This window comes from Macrotis lagotis, chromosome 1 (assembly GCF_037893015.1).
Source record: "Macrotis lagotis isolate mMagLag1 chromosome 1, bilby.v1.9.chrom.fasta, whole genome shotgun sequence".
Classification (NCBI taxonomy): Eukaryota; Metazoa; Chordata; class Mammalia; order Peramelemorphia; family Peramelidae; genus Macrotis; species Macrotis lagotis.
This window is the reverse complement of record NC_133658.1, coordinates 343797010-343820104: the sequence shown is the minus strand read 5'-3', so window position 1 is coordinate 343820104 and position 23095 is coordinate 343797010. Positions and strand designations below refer to the sequence as shown.

Sequence of the window (23095 nt, the reverse complement as noted above, 5' to 3'; positions counted from 1 at the left end):
ATTGTCTGTGTCTGTGTGACCTTGGACCAGTCACTCTTAACTTTATTGCCTTAAATTAAAAAAAAATCTAGCAGTCAGCAAAAACCTACATAAGTGACTCTACCCCCTCCCTCACTTCCCAATACTGATTGAGATCCCATAGTCTCAGATAAACATGGTATCTGATTTAGGATTAGCAAATTCCTTTTAACTCCTGTTAGCCTCCATGATTGTATGCCCTCATCCTCAAAACATATTTTAGACTTTGACAACACGATTACTATGAAACTATGTTTAGGGGTGGCTAGGTGACACAGTGGATAAAGCACCAGCTCTGGAGTCAGGAGTACCTGGGTTCAAATCCAGTCTCAGACATTTAATAATTACCTAGCTGTGTGGCCTTGGGCAAGTCACTTAACCCCATTTGCCTTGCAAAAAAAACCTAAAAAAAAATATGTTTAGCATGATTATACATGTTTAACATATCAGCTTGCTTGCCCTCCTGGGGAGGAATAGGGAAGAAAGGGAGGGAGGGAGAGAATTTGGAACTCAAAACATAAAAAAATGTTGAAAACTAGCTTTATGTGTAACTGGAAAAAATATTACATATAATTTTGTGTGTGTGTATGTGTGTGTCTGTATATATAATATGTGAAAAAGAATTGAGTGTTTTGTTTTCCACAAGGATGAGAGAGGACATTGCAAGAATATCTGTGAGAGAACGACATCACAAAAGCCAAGATGTCTGGTCTTTGTGTAAGCCAAAAGATGCAAGCCTCTTTACAGGAAGGGGAAAGTTAGACAAAAGGAAAGATGATTGAAGAAATAACTTTGACAACTGGCGAGCTGAATAAAGTCCCTCACCAGACATCAAGTTGCCTTACCAGGGGGAGGTCAAAAACTTGCTTCAACTAGTCAGGGGTTGACCTAGGGTCTGTGTCCTTGTCCTTTGCTCCTGTTCAAGGCGGTTCATGCATATTACTGTTCACTCCCCTGTGCTCGTTAGTATAATGACTAGGATGGGGAAACCATATAGGGGTGAATGTATCAATTAGATTGTAACCTGACCAATGATTGGCATGAAGGGGGAGGAAGAAACCTTTCAAACTGCATATAAGACTGGACATTGTCATAATTTAGGGGGGGTCTTCTTTTGTTAGGAGAGGGGGTCCTTTGCAAAGAAGAATTAATAAAAGGCACTTTAATCACTCTGGACTAAGTATTTGTAATGATGAGTCATTGATAATATAGCATATACATATATATTTCAGTCACTTTTCCTCCCCTATCTACCCAGATCCCTCAAGAAAAACCACTTGGATTTTGTAGAGACTAGGAAAAAAGAATCCCATCTAACCCTCAAGATCCTCTTTAACTTGAAAATGAAATCAGAGGAATATATAATACTTGATAAAGCTTTGAGACTATGGTCTTTCTTCCATTAAGTTCTACTGCATCCGGGGCAGTCAATCTATAGACTATATCGTGCCACTGAACCCAGACAGCTTAGGAGGAGAGAGTGAGGTCGGTGACATTGCATAGCCCTGCCTCACTTAAATCCAATTCACTTGAAAGTCAAGACAGCACCATTTATTTACTTCTGTCCACCACAGAGGTACCATCTCTACATTCCAAATGTACAGATCTACCTGATAAACTACAAACTCCTTAGCCAGGTATTCAGGCCCCTTCACAATTTACCTTTCAACCCATTACTCTAAACTTCTCTCACACTACTTTCATTTACATATTCTCTACATCAGTGGTGTCAAACTCATATAGAAACAGGGACCACTAATCCATACATGAAGATACTCTGACCACAAATCAACTAAGTTTTAAAGTGTAATATTATCAAGGTTTTATTATATTTTTATTTATTTTGTTAAATATTTCCCAATTTCATTTTAATCTAGTTCCCTTGGGGGGATTGTTGTGGGCTGCGCATACCCACACTCCACACCAGTCCTGAACACTTCTCAGGTTTCCTGACCTGTACCTTTGCTCATATTATGTGACCATGAAGACAAAAGAAGCAGTGGGAAAGAGCCTTGGATTTAGAGTCAGAATTTCTTGGATATGCTATTTGAACAAGTTACCTCTAACCCTCTGAGCTTCAGATTTCTCACCTGTAAAATTTTGGAAAAGGATAGTTTACAATTTCAAAGGTCCCTTCTAGCTTTAAATTCCATCAATCAAGTTTAAATCAGTTAACCTCCCCTAAAAGGTTAGGGTAATATTACCAGCACTAAAGTCTCACAGATTTATAAATCTTAAAGTGCTATATAAGTATGATATTCAAAATGTGACAGAAAAATATACACAAAAGAAAGAGATCAGAATTTGAAATTAGGCCTAATAATATGTTATCTAAAACTGAACTCTACATTTAAAAAATGTATTAATTCCTATATTTGCATTGTATTATCAAGTATACAGGTAGGAGTGCTGATACCAGGATTTCTGCCCAAGAAATCCTCCCTTTCCTCCCCACTCCATCCCTTACCCCAATGCCACCCTTCATCTTCTGCTTCCCAGAGTAAACTTCCACTAGGTGGCCCACTAGCCAGCCTGGAAAAGTAAAATTAGGACTGCCAATTCTGGAAGCCACCATCAGGGGAGCCAGGTGGTGTTGAAAACTCTTAAGGATGCTTCAACTCCCTACCTCAACTTATTTCTCTGAAATCTATTTGCTGCTCCTTCCTGCCTGATATCCAACTATCCAGACTAATTCTTCACAACCAGATCCCAGGATCACCAAGTTCAGAATCAGAGCCTCTCTACTGGGGATATACTGGTAGCAGCTCAAACTTGGCTCTCAAAAACCTGTGCAAAGGCAGCTAGGTAGTATACCTTATAGGGCACCTTAGAGTCAGGTGGAGCTGAGTTCAAATTCACCCCAGAACACTTGATACTTACTAGCTGTGTGACCATAGGCAAAGCACTTAACCTCATTGCCTCATAAAAACAAAAAAAAAAGGAAAAAAAGAAAGAAATGAAAAAAATAAGACTATGGAGAAAATGTTAACAGTGCAAATTAAACTTAAGTGTGACCAATCTTTCCCCAAAACCAGATTAAAATATAATTGGGAAATAATTAACAAAAAATATATAATTCAACCTCAATATTACATATTAAACTTAGTTGATTTGAGGTGACAGGGATCTTCATGTATGGATTACTGGCCCTTGCTACATATAAAGTTAATTCTCAGCATTATATTTTGAGTTCCTAATTTTCTCCCTCCCTTCCTTCCCTCCTCCCCAAGATAGCACACAGTCTGATATAGGTTATACATGTGTAAATTTCCACATTAGTCTTGTTGTGAAAGTTTGAAATAAGTTGGGGTTTTTTTTTGCAAGACAATGGAGTGCCCTGCCCAAAGTTACTTAACTAGGTAATTTTTTTTTTAAGTGTCTGAGGTTGGATTTTAACTCAGGTTCTCCTGACTCCAGGGCCAGTGCTCTATCCACTGTACCAACTAGCTGCCTCTGAAATAAGTTTTGAGGATGAGGGCATGCAATTATGGGGTAAAACAGAAGTTAAATAGAATTTTCTAATCCTGAATCAGATACTGTAATTGTCTGGGACTACTGGATCTTAATCAATATTAACCAAAGGGAAGGAAAGGGGTTAGAGTTAATTATGCAGGTTTTGTTGATTGCCTGGCTAGGTCCCTTCAGTAGGCACTTGGTGACTTACCTAAGGTCACAGAGCTGGTATCTGAGCTTATATTTGCACTTAGTACTCTTTTCACTGTGCCACCTAACCACCCATTCTATAGGAAGAGGAATTTTTCGAAGTGCCAAGGTTCATTGGGGCATCCCCTGCCATGCCCAGAATTGAACATGATACCCCACAATCCAAATACAGCAAAATACTCACTTCTTCTATGGGCAATGCCTGAGTGACCCTAGGCAAGTCACAACCATGTGTACATCAGTTTCTCCATTTGTAAAATGAGCTGGACGATAAAATGGCAAGCCATTCCAGTATCTTTGTTTAAAAAAGTCCAAATGGGGTCTCAAAGAGTAGGACACAACTAAACAAAACAAAATAATGTATCAAACATATTCTTCAATGAAAATACAAATACAAGATTGTGAGCTCTTTAGAATTGTGAGTTCTTTAGACAGTGGAGCTCCTGGAGGTCAGGGATTATCTTTTGTATCTTTTTGTATCCTCAGAGTTTAGTACTGGGTGTGTACATGATGGTACTTGCCCTTTGTTCTTTTTTTTTTTTTAGGTTTTTGCAAGGCAAATGGGGTTAAGTGGCTTGCCCAAGGCCACACAGCTAGGTAATTAAGTGTCTGAGACTGGATTTGAACCCAGGTACTCCTGACTCCAGGGCCAGTGCTTTATCCACTGTGCCACCTAGCCACCCCCAACTTGCCCTTTGTTCTTGAAGAAGACTATGACATCAGAGAGATGATGTCATGATAAGCACTTGAATTGGATTGAGTTAGGGAGACTGTAATGAGTTATCAGGCTCACCTTCTCCTCCAAAGCCTTCCGGGTCCAGTGGCCAGATGTGAATCAGGACAGGAAATGGACTTGAATATGAGACAATCAGGGCTAAGTGACCTGACCAAGTTCACACAGCTAGTCAGTGTCAAGTGTCTGAGCTCAAATTTGAACTGAGGTCCTCCTGTCTCCAGAGCTACTCTATCTACTGCACCACCTGCCTACTAGTATCACATAGTAAGAGCTTAAATAAATGTTGATTGATTGAAAACTAGTCCCTATTCTGGATGAATTTCTGTTCTACTGGGAAGAAACATCACAAATATGCAAGTAGGGGAGAGCACCACTAATAAAAGAAGGTTTCTTTGAAGGAGGTGGCCCCTGAGCTTGCCCTTGAAGGGAGCTAGGCTGCATGAGGGAGAAGTAAAGAGAAACTGATGGCGCCACAAACTAGCAAGTGGTCAAAGGTCCTGAAGTCAGTCTGACCTGACTGATGTGTATTACCTTGGGCCCCAGCTGGGATGTTGCTAGGATTTTCTCATCCTAGAGGATAGCAAAGACTTCCTCTGGTTCAATCAGGGTGATAAGAGTCCTGGTGCCAAGAGACTTTTTTTTTCCTGGTTGTAGAAGATTAAGGTATGATTTTATGTCTTCCCTCATCAACACTGGCTCCAATTCCCAAATAAGAATTTAATTTGACTGGGAGTATATTTGAGCTATTAACTCTCTGAGCTTCAGATTTCTCATCTATCTGAGAATCTTCAATCTCATAATTTATTTTTGTAGTTGTGATATGCTGATAAATTGTGTAACAACATCACAGCTACAGTCATGTCCAACTCTCTGTGATCCCATCTGGGATTTTCTTGACAAAGATACTGAAATGATCTGCTACAGGCTTCTCCAGCCATTTTGCAGAGGAAGAAACTGAGGCAAATAGGGTTAAGTGACTTGCCCAGGGCACACAGCTAGTGTCACACTGGACCCCCAAGGCTTTGGAGGACAAGGTGAGCCTGATGACTCAGCACAGTCCCCCTCACTCAATCCAATTCAAGTACTTATCATGGCATCACTTCTCTGATTTCATGGTCTTCTCCAAGAACAAAGAGCAGGGGTCACCATGTACACACCCAGTGCTAAACTCTGAGGATACAAAAAGATACAAAAGATAATCCCTGACCTCTAGGAGGTCTATAGATTTGAACTTAAAAAGATGAGTCCTGATTTCAGGATCTTCAATCTATACACTGTAACATTTAGCTACAACTACTAATTGAGAAGAGGTAGCAATCTACTGTCCTGTGTTTAGCATATAGACACTTAATAAAGGCTTGTGGACTTGTTAACTACATCTCTCAAAATTTTCCTCCTTGCCTTTAAATCCCTGAGATTCAGAGTTGATAGCTGCCTAGGGGATTTTTTTTTCTATTCAATTTTTATTCTATTTCTATTCAACTATCAATCTCCTTCATCCCTAGGCTTATCAGCCCTTTACTTTGTGCCCGTCTCTGATGGCTATTCCATTTGGCTCTACCCTTAGGTATATTGTTCCATTTGGCATTCTCTTTCCATTAAACCTGTTCCTCACACTCCTGCCACCTTGCAAACAGGGTAATGACTCCATGCAAAAGACCACTATATCCATGATCTTTTCCAGTACTAGCACACTATCAGAAACAGGCCTCCTCTTCCAGACTATTGACCACCATCATTCAGGACCCTCTCTTTATTTGGATTTCACTTCTGTTCAGATGCTGGAGAGTTATCTTTCAGATATCAAGTTATTTCTCTTTTCTTAAGAAGTTTAATTTTTCTTTGGAGTCAGGAGGACCTGAGTTCAAATACAGCATCAGAAACCCTAGGCACTTCATTTAACCTCAATTGCTGAAGGAGGAGGAAGAGGAAGAAGAAAAATGAAAAAAAGTTCAATATTTCTATATATCCATTTCTCCTACCTGCATAGCCAGAAAATCAGGGTCATTTACTATTGCATTTTGAATTAGCGTTCTCTCTGTGAGTTTAAAGAGTTTTCAAATGAGAAAATGATTGTTTCTCTGACCACTTTAATTCTTGAAATTGGTGGCAAAGGTCTCTCCAAATGAATGATAATGTAGTAATTCAGCAATCATACTAGGAAAAGGAAAAAAGAGAAAAATATAGGCACAAAACTTACATGTCCAAATGGGGCTTATTAAAAGATATTCTGCTCAACTAACCTTGGCCTCAGAAAGGCTGGAGACAGGAGGGGGGATGCTGGAGTCCTCCAAATCTTCATCCAAATAGGTTTGATGGCTTCCCATATTTTTCTTATGAATCAGAAAAAACTTATATTTGGTGTGTGTGTGTGTGTGTGTTTGTGTGTGTGTTAGGATTTACTACATATTTTTCAGGGATTTCTGGATGATGATAGATGGGGAATGTAGTGTATCTGTTACGTTCATTTCCAGATCTATACTTTGAGGTCTTTGAGCAAAATAATTGTTTAAGAGGAATGAGAATAGGGAATTGAAAAAGACTTGGAAAATAAAGGAAGGAGAGTGCTATGGAATATCTTTCCAGGTACCATGGAGCTGTGTGAGCCCTAGTAAACCCTTAGCTATGAAGTTATAATTAGGAGAATAAATAGAAATTTCATTTGCTGATTTCAAGGGCAAATTCATAAGAGAGCCAGAAGTATGGGAAGACAGTTATACTAGTACATTCTTGATGAAGCTGTGAATTGGTCCTACTACTCTGGAAGGAAATTTGAAACTATATTCCAAAAGTCATTAAATCATATATTCCTTTTGATGCAGTGTTCTGATTGTTGGTACATAACCCAAAGAAATCAAAGGGAAGGATCTATATATATACTAAAATATTGAAAGTAATACTTTTCTTGCAGGTGAACCTCTTATCTCCTCAATGCCCCCCTACAGTTCCCCTGCCAATTTCTTTTGCCCATATTTCCACTATCCTAGAGTACAGGCTCTCATCACATTCTCAACTAGACTATTACAATAGACTCCTAATTGGAATCCTTACTTCTAGTCCCTTCCCTCACCAATTCATCTTCCACACTACTGTCAAATTAATATTCCAGGGTGGCTAGGTGGCATAGTGGATAAGGTACCAGCCTTGGAGTCAGGAGTACCTGGGTTCAAATCTGGTCTCAGACACTTAATAATTACCTAGCTGTGTGGCCTTGGGCAAGCCACTTAACCCCATTGCCTTAAATAAATAAAAAACTTTTTTTAAAAAAAGAATTCTTGGCTCTCAAGAAGGTTATGTCAGCAAGTAGTCATTGACTTTGACTTCAGACTACTGGGTTTCCATGAGCTTTCTAAGAATGGCCAGGTCTGTGGTTTTAGTACCACTACTCCTGAGACTGTTAAAGAGATTCAAATAACCAGGGAGCAAAATGGTTGGTCACTAACACTGTGGGAGCAGAATCAGTCAGAGACTAGTGTCTCAGAGAGAAAAAGGATCCCAAGTTGCCAAGACTGCCAATCCTTGTGAATCCTGATAAGTTGGTGATCTAGGTTGGTGACACTGATTTCCATTACTCTTCTCCGCCCCCATTTCCCTTTTTCAAGGTTCATGATCCTAGTATGAATTACAAATATTCCTTTCCATTATTCCTTTCCATGAGATTTGTGAGGCATGTGCCCTAGAACTCTCCTTCCATATTTAAAGAACTGGGAGGTATATGAGAAGCTCATTGAAAGTAGACATACAGGGGTAGCTGGATGGTTCAGTGGATAAAGCACTGACCCTGGAGTCAGGAGTACCTGAGTTCAGATCTGGCCTCAGACACTTAATAATTACTTAGCTGTGTGGTCTTGGGCAAGCCACTTAACCCCATTGCCTTGCAAAAACCTAAAAAAAAAAGTAGACATACAAAAGTTATATACTTTTCTTCCTTCCTATATACTTTGTACAATCAACTGACTAAAGTGAGCTAAATTTTTGAATGTGTATATATATGCAAGAGATTGTGAACAAAGAAGCTGGAGACCAGCTGGGTTGGGGATTCATGATTTATGTGCAAACAATAGATTTTAAAGTTTAGTATCTTCAGCAATATTTCATTTCCTTCCCTAGATTCATTCCGGATCAGGCCAGCAAGATTGGAACCAAACTGTGTAATGCTGCTAGTGATACAAAAAAAGTAAATGACTTGGGTAACAAATATCACTTCTACAAGCTGACAGCCTTCTGGTAGTCAGTGAGTATACTGAATATTTTTTTTTTAGGAAAGCAATGCCAGGCATGGTCAGAGACACTGAAAAACTCAGTGGGCTGATAGCTCAAATAGAGCACCACTTACTGGGCAACTCAGAATTTGTATTACTTCATTGAATAATTGAATAATGCATTCAAGGAAGAGGTACCTTGGTGTGAGGGCTGCTGAGTCCTCTTCAGGGCTGCTTTCCACCTTTGATGCCCACCTGAGCCACCTAATTCTCATCTGTGGCTCCAAGAAGCTGTAGCATGCACAGCAGCCACACCCTGGGATACTGTTTTGGTAGATGGGCTAAACCAAGGTAAGGGTAACCAAGGGAGTCTCAAACTCATAGGTGAGTATTGAGGGGTATTTACTCCAAGTGTGTGTAGTCTTCCACTGATGGAATGGGTGGAGGAGAATAATTCATTCTAATGGCCATGAAGCCAGCTGAACAGATGCTGTGGAGCACTTAGAACTTGTTTAGACATTGAAGATGCAAAGGTCATCCATTGCCATCACCACTTGTCTTGACTCTGTCTTGCTATGCTGGATCATGATTGACTTTGGAAGAGAGAATGAGGCAGATGACTTTGTGTAGCTCTACCTCACTCATAACCATTCCTCAAAGTCCTGTGGCAACAGGCAAGTGATGAAGCAACAGGTGCAGATACACTGGGAGTTGTAGTCACAACCCTGCACACAGGTGGCCCAGGGTCATAGGGTCATTTCTCTACTGAAAGCAGCAGTGGGATTTGGCAGCTCCCTGGGTGACTGAGCAACTCTTTTAAGGATCGCACTGCTTACCTCCTGATGTGAGGAAGGGGCTAGAAAAGGTACCCTAAAAATTGTCTGCTTACCCAACCCTGGCCTGACTACCACAGCAGGCAGGGAATCCCACAGTGCAGTGGAGACATAAAAAAGTCTATAAAAACTTCTTCAAAAAAAGATTCTACTTATCATTGATGCATGGAATATGTGCATGCTCATGACAACACAAGATCCAATAGATCTGAAAGACTAACAACTCTTGCTGCCAGAGAGCTTGGCAGGTATGGTATCCAAATAGCAGCCCTGAGGGAAACAAGGCTGGCAAATGAAGGCCAGCTTACTGAAGTCAGAGCTGGATACATGTTTTTCTGGAGGGGTCATAGTGAAAGGGTATGTTGTGAAGCTGGGGTAGGTTTTGCAATCAAAACTAATCTTGTCAGCATACTTGAATGCCTACCAAAAGGAGTGAATGACAATCTCATGACAATGAGATTGCCACCATCATCAATGCTCCCACTATGACAAATACTGATGAGGTTAAAGAAAAATTTTATGAAGACCCAGAGACCTTATCATCAATGTACCAAAAGAGAAAAAACTTACATTTCTGGGTGACTTTATGGCTGGGAGTCCTTGGGAGGAATGGAGTTGGAAAATGCAACAGCAATCAATGGTCACCTTCTACTGAAGACTTGTGCATCTCATGACCTTCTCATCATAAACACTGTCTTCCATTTATCTAAATGCAAAAAACATTCCTGAATGCACCCTCATAGCAAACACTGGCATCTATTAGACTATGTGATTGTAAGGAGAAGAGATGGACAGTATGTGAGAGTGACAAAGGCAATGTGTGGTGCAGGGTGCTGGACTGATCACAGACTCATCCTCTCTAAGTTAAATATTCATATTCAACCAAAGCAATGACCTCAAGGCAAAATGAATACTAGAAGAATTAATGTCAAGAGAATAAAGTATCTCTCTGGGAGGGAACAATTTGCTGCTAATTTATAGGGAATACTGAACCAACACACAGTTGGCAGCAATGGAAAAGGAGTGGGCAGCTTGCAGAGATCTGGTGTACAGCACTGCATTTACTCATCTGGACCAGAACACCAAAACCACCAAGACTGGTTTGTTGAAAATGATGAGATCATACAGAAGCTGCTAAATTAAAAACAAGAACACCACAGGGTTTACCAAAAGGATAGTTCATCCATTTCTAAGAAGGCAGCACTTAATTCCATCAAAAGTAAAGTCCATGAGAAACTTAGAGAGATCCAGGTCTCTTGGCTCAATTAGAAGACAGATGAAATTCAATTTTATGCAGACTGTAACAAACCAAAATGCTTTATTGATGCCCTGAAGGCTATTTATGAAAGACATATGGTGTGTCTTAACTACTCAGTGCTGATAGATCTACATTGATTAAATATAGGGACATGATCCTAGAAAGATGAGCTGAACACTTCCAGTGTTCTTAAAAGACCATCAACAATCAACATAGAAGCCACTGATTGTTTACCTCAAGCTGAAGTCAATCAGTCCCTAGCTGAAGTTCCAACTGAAGAAGAGGTTTTGAATGTCATTAGGCTCCTTTCTAGTGGCAAATCACCTGGTACTGATCTTATTCCAGTTGAGATTTACAAGGTGGGGGGGGGGTCCATTGCTCATCCAAAAACTGAAATTTTCCAGGTTATATGAAATGAAAAAGTTATCCCCTAAGAATTCAAGGATGCCTCCATTGTCCATCTCTATAAAGGTAAAGGGAATAATAGATTGTCCTATGACAATCACAGGTATTTCTCTTTTGGTCATTGCTGGTAAGATTCTTGCCAGAGTCCTTCTCAATAGGCTGATCCTTCACCTAGAAGTCGGTCACTTTCTGAGAGCCAGTGTGACTTCAAAAAGGGTAGAGGAACCATTGATATAGTGGTTGCTGCCCAACAATCCTAAGGAAAAATGCCAAGAAAAGAACAGAAGTCTGTGTACAACATTTGTAGATCTGACCAAGGTCTTTGATACTGTCAGTAGTGAGGATTTATGGAAAATTATGTCAAAATTTGATTGCCCAGAGAAGTTCATCAGTATTGTACTTCAGTTCCATGATGTTATGCATGCCTGGGTTCTGGATGTTGGACATGATTTCCAAGTCACCAATTAAATGAAACAAGGATGTGTCCTTTCTCCTATGCTTTTTTAGCATGATGTTTTCAGTCACGCTATCAAATGCCTTCACTGAGGATGAACATGACCTCAAGGTCAGCTATCTCACTGATGGCAAATTCTTCAATTTGAAAAGGCTACAAGCCAAGACCAAAGTAGAGGAATGTTGTATGATCTTCTGTTTGCAGGTGACTGCAACCTCTGAAGTTGAGATGGAACAAAGTATGAATCGATTTTCTGCTCTTTGTGCTAATTTTGGTCTAAAAATTAACACCAAAAAAACACAAGTGCTCCATCAGCCAGCACTGCATCATTCATATGGGGAACCATCAATTACAGCAAATAGAGAAATTGTGAGTATTATGGACAAGTTCACTTACCTTGCCAGTGTCCTTTCCAAGGAGGTACACATTGACAATGAGGTTGACACTCACATTGCCAGAACTAGCTCAGTATTTGGGAGGCTCCAAAAGAAAGTATGGGAGAGAAGAGGTATTAGACTGACCACCAAACTGAAGGTCTACAGAGCTCTTGTGCTTACCTTATTGCAATATACCTGTGAAACCTGGCCAGTCTACCAGTGCCATGTCAGGAAACTGAATCACTTCCATTTAAATTGTCTTAGAAAGATTCTGATAATCACCTGGCAGAAGAAGATACCAGGCACTGAGGTCCTTTCTTGAGCTAAACTGCCTATCATTCCAACATTACTATAGAGAGTGCAACTATGATGGGCTGGACACATTATTAAAATGCCAGACATATGTTTGCCAAAAAAACTATTTTATGGAGAACTCACACAGAGCAAGTGCTCACAAGGGGGTCAGAAGAAGCAAGACCCTGGAGGTCTCATTGAAGAACTTTAGAACTGATTATACATGGAGACACTGGCACAGAATCGCCCAGCATGGTGTGTTCTCATCAGTGAGGGGGCTGCACTCTATGAGAAAGGAAGAATTGAAGCAGTTCAAAGGAAATGTGCCATTTGTAAATTTAGAGTATCCATGCCCAACCTGTGGAAGAGTATTCTGAGCTCTTATTGGTTTGATCAGCCAAAGTCAGACATGCTGTAATTTATCTCCAATATAATGATGTCATTTTGGTCTTCTTCGATAATGAAGGACAAGAACCAAACAAACAAACAAACAAACAACACAATTATACATTTAAGAAAAACAGTATTCTGACTATTACACAAGTGTCACAGATTACTCATAGAACTAGATAAAATAATAACAGAATTACTTTAAAGGAAAACTTCTAGAATCTCAAAGAAAAAAATGAAAAAGTTTGAATTATCACATCTTAAACTATACTAGAGACTAAAAAATAATCAAAACTATTTAGCATTAGTTAAAAAATAGAAAATAAATAAGTCAACCAGAATATATTAAGAGCCAAATATATGCCAAACATATAAGTATGGGCATAGGTCCAGTGATTTTATTGGTATTGAGAACTCCTAGCTATGAAAAATCCATCTATCAAAAGAGATTTTAACCTTAGAGAATTGTTTAGGAGACTGAGAGTTAAAAAAAAAGCACTTGTCTATGGAAATATAGTCAATACATGACAGGTATAGAATCTGACCCCCGGTGCCAGCTAATTATCTACTACCATACTGCTTCTCTCTCTGTCTCTGTCTCTGTCTCTCTCTGTCTCTCTGTCTCTGTCTCTGTCTCTCTCTATGTATATATATATATATATATATATATATATATATATATATATATATATATATGTATATACAGGATAATAAATACAAGGTACTTTAGGGGAAGGGCAACAAGAGCTAGACTGCTGGTCCTGAGATCAGAAGACATCTTCCCAAGTTCAAATCAGGCCTCAAATATTTACTAGCTGTGTGATACTAGGAATGTAACTTTACACTGTTTGTCTCAGCTTCCTCATCTGTAAAATGAACTGAAGAAGGAAATTGCAAATCACTCCAGTATCTTTGCTAAGAAAGCCCAAAATGGGGTCAGGGAGAGTCAGATAGGACTGAAACAACTGAACCACAAAAAAATTAGTGCGAGGAAGGCTCCATCAGCTTGAAAGAATAATAAAAGACTTCATGCAGAAGATAGTATTTGAGCTATGCATTAAAGGAAACAAGGAATTCAAAGATGCCCAGAAGTGGAGCTGGGGTGAAGTGTATTCCAGATATAGGGGGGCAGGTAATGGAAAGGCACAGAAAGAAGAGATGGAAGGTTATATGTAACGAATCTCAGAAAGGCAAGTTTGGTTGGACTATTGAGTGGGTGAAGAGGGATAATGTATAATAATAAATCTGTATAGGCAAGTTGGGACATAGGAAGCCATATAGCCATGGTAATGGAATCCATTATAAATTTATGTTATTTAATCTCTCCTTGGCCCTACTATAGCAAGGCAATGTCTTTCTTCCTCCCTGATACTCTATCACAGTCTCCATAGTGGTGCCTTCCATGGGATTTCTTCTTCGCTACCCCCTCCCCACTAACTGAAGACCCTGATGTAAGTATAAGTACATGAGAAACTAAAGAACTTGAGTCTGGGAGAGTTTGGATGAAGTATCAAGTTCAAGACCTTGGAGCTCTGGGAAGACAGTATAGACATTCTGTAACTAATTCTGATCAACTCGACCATGTGGTGAATGGGAGTTTCTTAGATTATTTGAGGAAGCTTCCACTGTTTATCTTGCTTCAATCCTTTCAGCTGCTTTGTTGATTGTTAAACCTCTTCATTCTTGGAGTATCTGAGGTTGGAAATAGACATTGGTCCTTGACTACTACTTTTGTTCTTTTCTGTTGAAGGTGAGGGGTATGAAGAAGGCTCCTACCAAGTGAGTTTCAAAAGATGTAGAAGGATAACCCAGCATCCCAACATATTAGAGTCCAGTTTTGTCACTAGTATAACTTCAATAACCCCAGAAGGAGGAATTAATCTTCTAGACCAGGCCATTAATATCAAAGACAAGGACTCATCTAGCAGGTGGGCTCATTTGGAAATGAACTTGGTGGGACCAGTTTTATTTAGGAACTGAGTCAAAAGTGCTTTCCTAGGTGATTTTTTTCCTTTTACATTCTATACATTTGGATCCCCATCATTTAATACAGAGCCTAGCACATAGGGGTTTGACAAAACAAGAACAGTAATTACACAAAGGAGCAAGAGAGTCAAAAGTAGATGGGAGTTAAATGGTTAACCACAGGGTCAAGATCCCAAATGGAGGAAAGGTGAAAATAGAGCAGGGGTGATGGTCTGGAAGAATAGTGAGAGTGTAGAGACTGCAGGTCAGGGTAAGGAAGAAGAACAGATTTATTAAAAATACCTTATATTGGAAAAGATGAAATGATGGGAGACTGTGGTTGAATAAAAGACTTTGGAATTCTTAATTTTGGAAGGGAATGTGTAAAGTAGGCAACAGAAAGATCAAGAGGGTCATTACCCCTGAGTATAATGGAAGTAAAGGAGTAGGTCATACAAGTTGGAGATTGGAAAACAGGAAGGCTAAGAAGTTTGATGTATGATAAAGCACCCTAGCTATTATAAAGTCAAAAGCATGGTGAGAAAGATTATGAGTTGGATACTGAATTCTTTGAGCAAGTAGGAAAAATGATCTGGGAGACCAGTAGAGAACTGACACTAGGATCTGGATTGGCTGATAAATTTGGATAGAGTGAAGGTCAAAGGAGTAGTTTGCAAAGTGATGGAGGTAGATAAAGAGTAGAAAAGAATAGATCAGGAAGATACAGAAGCAATGGAATATAGTAGCACATTGTTTAATAAAACTCTAAATACAAAGTACAAAGGATGCCTTAACTAACAGATATTCTGAGAAAAAAAAATCCCAGAAAGTGTTCCATGCTATATGGGAATAGATTGCTAGGTGAGGAGGAGGGGATTTAAGGGGGAAATTTAGGCAATATAAAAACAAAATATATTAGTAAAATTGCTTTTTAAAAAGAAAAAAACTCTGGAAAATAGTTTAGCAAAAAGTTGGTTAAGATCAACATTTTTTAGCATATATTCATAGACATATTTTGCATCAAACCTCTGGAAAAAGCCAAGAAATATAAAACAATAAAAACTATTTCCTAATGAGGAGTCAAAGGATCTGAAGTTTTGAAAAGAACTGGAAGCTTAGAAAACTATTAAAAACATTCCAAATTAATAAATATTAAAATAATTCTGAGGTTCCAACTTAAGTTTCACAATAGTCAAAATGACAAATTATAGAAATAGTATTATTTTTGTCTTTTATTCCTGTCAATAATAGGAATTTAAAGGGCAGCTAGATGGTGCAGCAGACAGAGCACTGGCCCTGGAGTCAGGAGGACCTGAGTTCAAATTTGACCTCATAAACTTAATAATTACCTAGCTGTGTGGCCTTGAGCAAGCCACTTAACCCCATTGCCTTGGGGAAAAAAAAGGAATTTAATAAATGCTTGCTGACTTAATTGAATGGGAGAAGGGGAAGTTGTGTGTGTGTGTGTGTGTGTGTGTGTGTGTGTGTATATGATAAATAAGAAATGATTAACAGAGGGAAGGCACGAGAATTTAGAGTGGTTGGAGAAGGCTTTCAACAAAAGATGGGAGTTTAGTTGGAACTTAAAGAAATTTAGGGAGGTTAGTAGCCACTCTTGTTTCAGGCCTGGGAAACAGGCAGAGAAAGTGCTAAAGATGAGTGTTTTGCTCTCAAGAGTGTCAGGAGGCCACTAGAAGAAGACCTGAGGGAATGTAAAGAATAAGAAGCCAAGGAAAACTGGGGACTGAGGAAGGGGGAACAACTAGATTATGAAAGGTTTTGAACATCAAACAATGCATTTTGTATTTGATCCTGAATGTGGTCATCTTGAAGGAGAAATATTAGTCTAGCCTTTCCTGTAATATTAAGGAACTATTGTCTTTGCTTGTCTGGAATTTTCTGTGGGCTTCTGACTTTCTCCCCATTATTCAATCTAATTTTCTTCTCAAATGTAAATTAACAAAGATATTACAAAATAACCTCATCCCCTTCCCCCAACCTTCCTCCATCAGTCTTGCTCCTAGCCTTCCAAGGTATATGCTAGATGCCAGTCAAGTCCAGGTGGGTCATTCTGAGACCCTCTGCCCCCGCACAGGAGGTAGACTAGGCTCACTATAAAGGTTCAGCCCATCCTCTTTTCCAAGCTGCTGGATACAAGTTGATCCCAGCCAGCTGTCACTTGGTGTTTCCTTTCCCTTCTCTTTTCCCTTTCTTGACTGTCTTTGATGTCCTTATATTAAAACCAAATTATAATGGCTAAACAGAGCATAGATTAGAATGAGGAGAGAGAGTTGAATCCCCCTTCGCATTTGAGTTGAGGTAAGCAAAGTCAGAATAATTTTATCCTGGGATTTTGAAATATATTTCCACTTTTATACAGAAAAAATATGAACCTGTGAGTGATAAATTTTTTTTTAGTTTTTTTTTGCAAGGCAATAAGGTTAAGTGGCTTGCCCAAGGCCACACAGCTAGGTTAAGTGTCTGAGGTCGGATTTGAACTCAGGTACTCCTGACTCCAGGGCCATGCTCTATCCCACTGCGCCACCTAGCTGCCCCCTGAATGATAATTTTTTTTTTTTTTTAGTTTTTTGCAAGGCAAATGGGGTTAAGTGGCTTGCCCAAGGCCACACAGCTAGGTAATTATTAAGTGTCTGAGACCGGATTTGAACCCAGGTACTCCTGACTCCAAGGCTGGTGCTTTATCCACTGTGCCACCTAGCTGCCCCTCATGGTGCCACCTAGCCACCCTTCTGATAAATTTTTAATAAATGTTCAAATATAGTCGTTTTGTTGGTTGATTTTATTTAGCTGATTTTCTTTATTATAAGAGAAAGTTCAATAAGGGGGGAATAATAGTTGATCTTTGTATGATACTATTTTTTTTTTAGATTTTTCAAGGCAATGGGGTTAAGTGGCTTGCCCAAGGCCACACAGCTAGGTAATTATTAAGTGTCGAGGTCGGATTTGAACCCAGGTACTCCTGGGTTCAAAGGCGGGTGCTCTATCCACTGCACCACCTAGCCGCCCCATGGTCCTATTTTTTAAGAAAGATTTTATTTATTTTGAGTTTTACAATTTTTCCCCCATTCTTGCTCCCCCCCCAAACAGAAGGCATTACATTGTTTCCATGTTATACATTGCTCTCAGTTGAATGTGATGACAGAGAAATTATATCCTTAAGGAAGAAAAATAAAGTATGAGATAGTAAAATTACTGTATGCTGCTTTAAAGTTTGCAAAGCAATTTACATTGCCCTTTTACAATAAAGATATTAAGACTGAGAGTAGCTAAGTAAATGTGGAGCAGTTAGGTAGTGAAATAGAGTGCTAGGCTTGGAATCAGTAAGTCCTGAGTTCAAATGTGACCTCAGATATTTCCAAACTATGTGACTCTGGGCAGGTCATTTCACTAACTGCCTCAGTTCCTCGTCTGTAAAATGAGTTGGAGAAAGAAATGGCAAACTATCCCAGTATCTCTCTGCCAAATGGGGTCTCTTGAACAAAAAAAGTATTGTAAATCTTAGAAACATAAAAATAAAATGACATAAAATATAGGTTAGATATAAAGTTTATTCTCTAGGATTTACCATAAAATTTTTAAGGTGGATGCCATTATGGTAATGACATCTATGGTAATGGTAATGGAATCTAGAGAGAGAATAAAGAATTTATTCAAAAACCAAGCATAGGGGGTGGCTAGGTGGTGGAGTCAGGAGTACCTGAGTTCAAATCTGACTTCAGACACTTAATAATTACCTAGCTGTGTGGCCTTGGGCAAGCCACTTAACTCCATTTGCCTTGCAAAATCCTAAGAAAAATAAAATAAAATGAAGCATAAGGCAAATCATTAACCTCCTGGGAGGCCCATGAGATTGAACACTATTAAGTTGTACATTAGCTCAACAAAAGACTCATCCTTATATAATGCAATCTGATGAATTGTTATCTCTTCCTAGACTTTAAAGCACCTCCAGATCTGAGTTTTCTGGCTTTCTGATCCTTTGTCTTCCTGAGTTTGTAATTAACATAGGGGTTGACACTGATCTTGACTTACTTAGTAGCAAAGGTGACTGTGTAGCAAAAACTACTTAAGAGAAGAAATCAGCATTTTTACAAGAATATAATTTGAGAAACTTCTTATACTTTGACAGTATATATTCATATATCTATATATAGACTAATGATACCTTTGATGCATCTCACTGGTTTGTGTGTTCTCTCAGTTGGTGTAGATTCCAATCTGGGTATGATGCCTTTCTAATTCATGAAAGGAATTAATATGCTAAAATAAGAAACCCAAAGTGGAGGCGGCTAGGTGGTGCAGTGGATACAGCAAGGCCCTGGAGTCAGGAGGACCTGGGTTCAAATCCGACCTCAGACACTTAATAATTACCTAGCTGTGTGGCCTTGGGCAAGCCACTTAACCCATTTGCCTTGCAAAAACCTAAAAAGACAAAGGAACAACAAAAAAAAGAGAAACCCAAGGTGGTCTGCGAATATTTTATGTAAACTAGTGAAGTACTTGTACTAACAAAGCTAACAATCTACCCTTGCATTCAAAGTGACAGGCCAAATTCCTGGCAATGAACATACGAAGTCATACATTAGAAAAACAAAGATGTTGCTAAGAAGGTGGTGTTTTGCAGCTGTGGCATCTTGACATAATTGAGAATATTGCAGTGTGATCTACTCAAGTCTAAGCTCTATCATCTTTTATCAATTAGAGATATTTGTGAAATTATGTTATAAACAAATCATATAGTACCAATGTTAAAACAGAATTCAGATGAAATTCCAGCACTAGGAAGTACATGCATGGCACATTAGTAGGAGCCCAATAAATGTTTGTTGAATTTTATTGAAAGAACAAAAGAGAAAATTTAATATTAACGAAATGAATTATGATCTCTAAGTCCCTTCCGGGCCAGCAATTACGAATGCACAGGATTAATGAATGAGTAACCAAGGAACCAAGACGTATTTGGACTCTACCGCACCTCGGCCCGCAAGGGGGCGCTCTTTCTCTCTACTTTCCAGAGAGGGGCGGCCTCGGAAGGCGCGCTCCCATCTACGTCTCGGGCACGCGCGCGCCGCCAAGGCACCGGAAGTGACTGAGCTCGCAAGTTCCCCCGGCCTCTTTCAAGGGAAACTGAGGCCGGGTCCGCCTGGAATCAAACTCCGGGAGAGAAGGCCGGTCAGGTAGGCAGCCTCCAGGCAGGCGCGCAGGCCCCCGGCTCCCAGCGCGCCGCCGGGAGATCGGCCGACCGGAGGCCTTCGACTGTTGGAACAACGCAGGCGGGGGAGGGGATGTCGCCCCCCCTCTACTCGTGGGGCTCGCAGGTGAGCGCGCCGCCCCGGGGCGGGGGGGGGGATGCGTGACGGGCACCGTGCCCAATCGGAGGGCGGCATGGAGGCCTTCGTGTCCCGCCTCCTGCCCTGACCATCTCGCTGATTGGCCGTCGGGGGGCGGAGACGCCGGGCGATCTGGGGGGGCCGGGCCGCCCCCTGCCTCCCCCTCCTACTATCCTGAGCCGGGGTCCGGGGGGCGCCGGGAGGAAAGGAAGGCGGTTGCCCGGCAACGTGGGTGGCTCCGGCTCCGGCTAGGGCGGGCCTCACCTCCCCGGCGGGCGGCGCTGTGGAGCCGAGGGCCGGGCACTGCGTCCCGGGCGCCCAGCCGGGACCCCCGCGAAGGAAACGCCGGGGAGAAGCGGGGCCCCCCTCGGGTCGGGCTCGATCGGCCCCCAGCACTCGGAGCCCCCCGGCCGGCTCCGGCTCCTTTGTCCTGAAGCGCCGGCAGCCATGATGCCCGGACGCCGCCAGGGCCGAGGGGAGCGGGCCCCGAGCCCACCCGGGGCGCCCCGAGCCGGCAAGCGCGTCTGCGGGCAGAGAGCGAGCGCGCTGGCCCCCTGCCCGCCGGCGCCTCCCCGGCCCCGGGTCCGGGCAGCCGCGTTCCGGCGCCGGCGCTGAGACCCCCGTTCGGAAGGCCGGCTGCCGGTGAGGAGCGCCCCGGGCCGGCCCTCGGGGTCCAGTGAAACCCGCACACAAGCCGCGGACTGAAGGCCGGCCCCGCACAGCCTGACCCCGGCCCCGGCCCCGCACAGCCCGACCCCGGCCCCGCACAGCCTGGCCCCGGCCCGGCACAGCCCGACCCTGGCCCCGGCCCCGGCCCGGCACAGCCTGGCCCCGCACAGCTCGATCCCGGCCCCGGCCCCGGCCCCGGCCCCGCACAGCCTGGCCCCGCACAGCCCGATCCCGGCCCCGCACAGCCCGATCCCGGCCCCGCACAGCCTGGCCCCGCACAGCCCGATCCCGGCCCCGCACAGCCCGATCCCGGCCCCGGCCCCGCACAGCCCGGCCCCGGCCATCCCCGCCCGCCGCCCGCAGGCCCGAGCCCCCAGGGGCGGGAGGGAGCCGCGAGGGGCCCGGGCCCTCCCCCGGGGGCCGGCTGCGCGCCTCGGCGCTGCCTCCTGGGCGGGCGATGCAGGGGGGTGAGAGCCCCGGCTCCGGGGGCCAAACCTGCAGCCCGGGGGGGAGGGAGCGGCGCGGACCTCGGCCCTGGCCCGCCTCAGACAGCTGATGTGAATGCGGGTGGGGGGCGGGCACTTCCTAGGGGAGGTGAGAACCTGCGGGCAGCCCCGGCCCAGGGCCCGCGGTGGGGATTTTAAGCTCTTCTGAGTCCGGGCTTCTGGAAAGAGGTGGAAAATTACCGAGATGTGAGAGAAAGCCCAGAAGTCTGGGAGGGTGAAGAGGGTGAAGAAGGTGCCCTTTAAGTTCTTGTTTTCTCTCTTTCTCTCTCTCTCTCTCTCTCTCTCTCTCTCTCTCTCACTTTCAATCTCTCTGTCTCTCTCTCTTACTTTCAATCTCTCTGTCTCTCTCTCTATCTGTTTCTCTCTCTCTTTCTCTCTCTCTCTCTCTCTCTCTCTCTCTCTCTCTCTCTCTCCTGTGTCTCTGTCTGTTCAGAACCAGCATTTTTGTCCAGAATCTCAGAAGTGGGTTGTCAAGCAGATTGGAGACCCAGAGAGCAGGTGCTTTGGACAATGAACTGGATCAGCCCATTCCTGATGTAAAAATGTCTCACAGCAACCGGGAGCTGGTGGTTGACTTTCTTTCTTACAAGCTTTCACAGAAAGGATACAATTGGAGTCAGTTTGAAGATGAAAGCAGGACTGAGGCCTCAGAAGGGACAGAGATACCTACTACTGTGAATGGCAGCCCCTCTTGGCACCCTGCTGACAGCCGAGCGGTGAGTGGGGCCACAGGACACAGCAGCAGCCTGGATGCCCATGAGACGATACCCGTCGCTGCTGTGAAGCAAGCTTTGAGGGAGGCGGGAGATGAATTTGAACTCCGATACCGGCGGGCATTCAGTGACCTGACGTCCCAGCTCCACATCACTCCAGGGACTGCTTATCAGAGCTTCGAGCAGGTAGTGAATGAACTCTTCCGGGATGGGGTGAACTGGGGCCGAATTGTGGCATTCTTCTCCTTCGGAGGGGCCTTGTGTGTGGAAAGCGTGGATAAGGAGATGGAAGTCTTGGTAGGACGCATCACCTCCTGGATGGCCACTTACTTGGATGAACACCTAGATCCTTGGATCCAAGAAAATGGCGGTTGGGTAAGGACCAGGATCCCTCTCTGCTCACCTTCTCCCTAGTCTCTGACTAGAGACATCCCCATATTTTCCTGACTTGTAGTGCAATTCAAATTGTTGTGTTGGGTAAACATTGTGTACATTGAGGACCATGAATAGACAAAAACCGAATGTATTTTTAGTGTCTTTATCATAAGGAGCTGTTGTCTGGAAACCAGGCCCCATCCCTCAAGCTTGGCTGGCCAAGCTTTGAAACTCATGAGAGCCTCTTCAGAGGTACACTGTCACAATTAAGACTATTTCATTCCAAGAGCTGGGAAGTGTCAGGGAGGTCAAGGGAAGTTACTTTGGTGAGCTTTTTCCCTCTGAAAACTCAAGGTTCTCTTTACTTCTCAGGAAAACCCCATAGTGGATGAATACTTTTCAGACTGATTATAGAATTTAGAACTGTAAGAGCCTTCTAATATAATCTAGTTTTCATCTCATTGATGAGGAAATTGAAGTCAAATCATTTAACCAAGATCACACTGCCAAATCATGGTAGAGTCAGGATACAAATCCAAGGCTTTGGTCTTAGTAGGAGTACTGCTGGGACCCTGTTCTTTTTACTACAACTTCTCCACCAGAGTAGAAGCCAGACCCTTAGAAGGACCAGAGCAAATAGTGGACAAGGCTAGGGAGGAGACTCAGTAACCTAAAGATGGGACTAGATTTTAGGATAAAATGGACCATAACTCTTCAGGATTCTGGTTGTATACTTTTCTGTAATTCTTCATTATGTGTAACTTCTCACTTGATCTGTCAGTTTTTGGAACTCTTGCTGTGTCATGCTGTTTAAACAGAGCACTGCCTGAAGTCAGATAGTAGGTAAGCAGTCACTGAACTCCTGTGCTCTTTTCCCCACCTCATT

The 23095-nt window shown here is 42.5% G+C and overlaps 1 protein-coding gene and 1 long non-coding RNA gene across 3 annotated transcripts in view; one reads left to right on the top strand and one right to left on the bottom strand.

The window, feature by feature from the left end:
* Positions 1 to 7477: 7477 nt before the first annotated feature.
* On the bottom strand, positions 7478 to 11761 carry LOC141517642 (uncharacterized). The gene is made up of 3 exons (XR_012476930.1): positions 10945 to 11761; positions 10023 to 10158; positions 7478 to 8302 (listed from the first exon to the last, which is right to left on the bottom strand). It is a non-coding gene; the product is annotated as an uncharacterized LOC141517642 (long non-coding RNA).
* Positions 11762 to 19824: 8063 nt separating this feature from the next.
* BCL2L1 (BCL2 like 1) overlaps positions 19825 to 23095 on the top strand; it is a 45047-nt gene continuing 41776 nt past the window's right edge. Inside the window, exons 1-2 of one of the 2 annotated variants that reach the window (XM_074211838.1) lie at positions 19825 to 19934; positions 21555 to 22209. In XM_074211838.1, the coding sequence (XP_074067939.1) occupies positions 21664 to 22209 (546 nt within the window). In that variant the 5' untranslated portion in view covers positions 19825 to 19934; positions 21555 to 21663. Of the gene's footprint in view, positions 19935 to 20461; positions 20589 to 21554; positions 22210 to 23095 lie in introns of those variants that run through there. The other variant, XM_074211837.1, reaches the window with a different exon arrangement.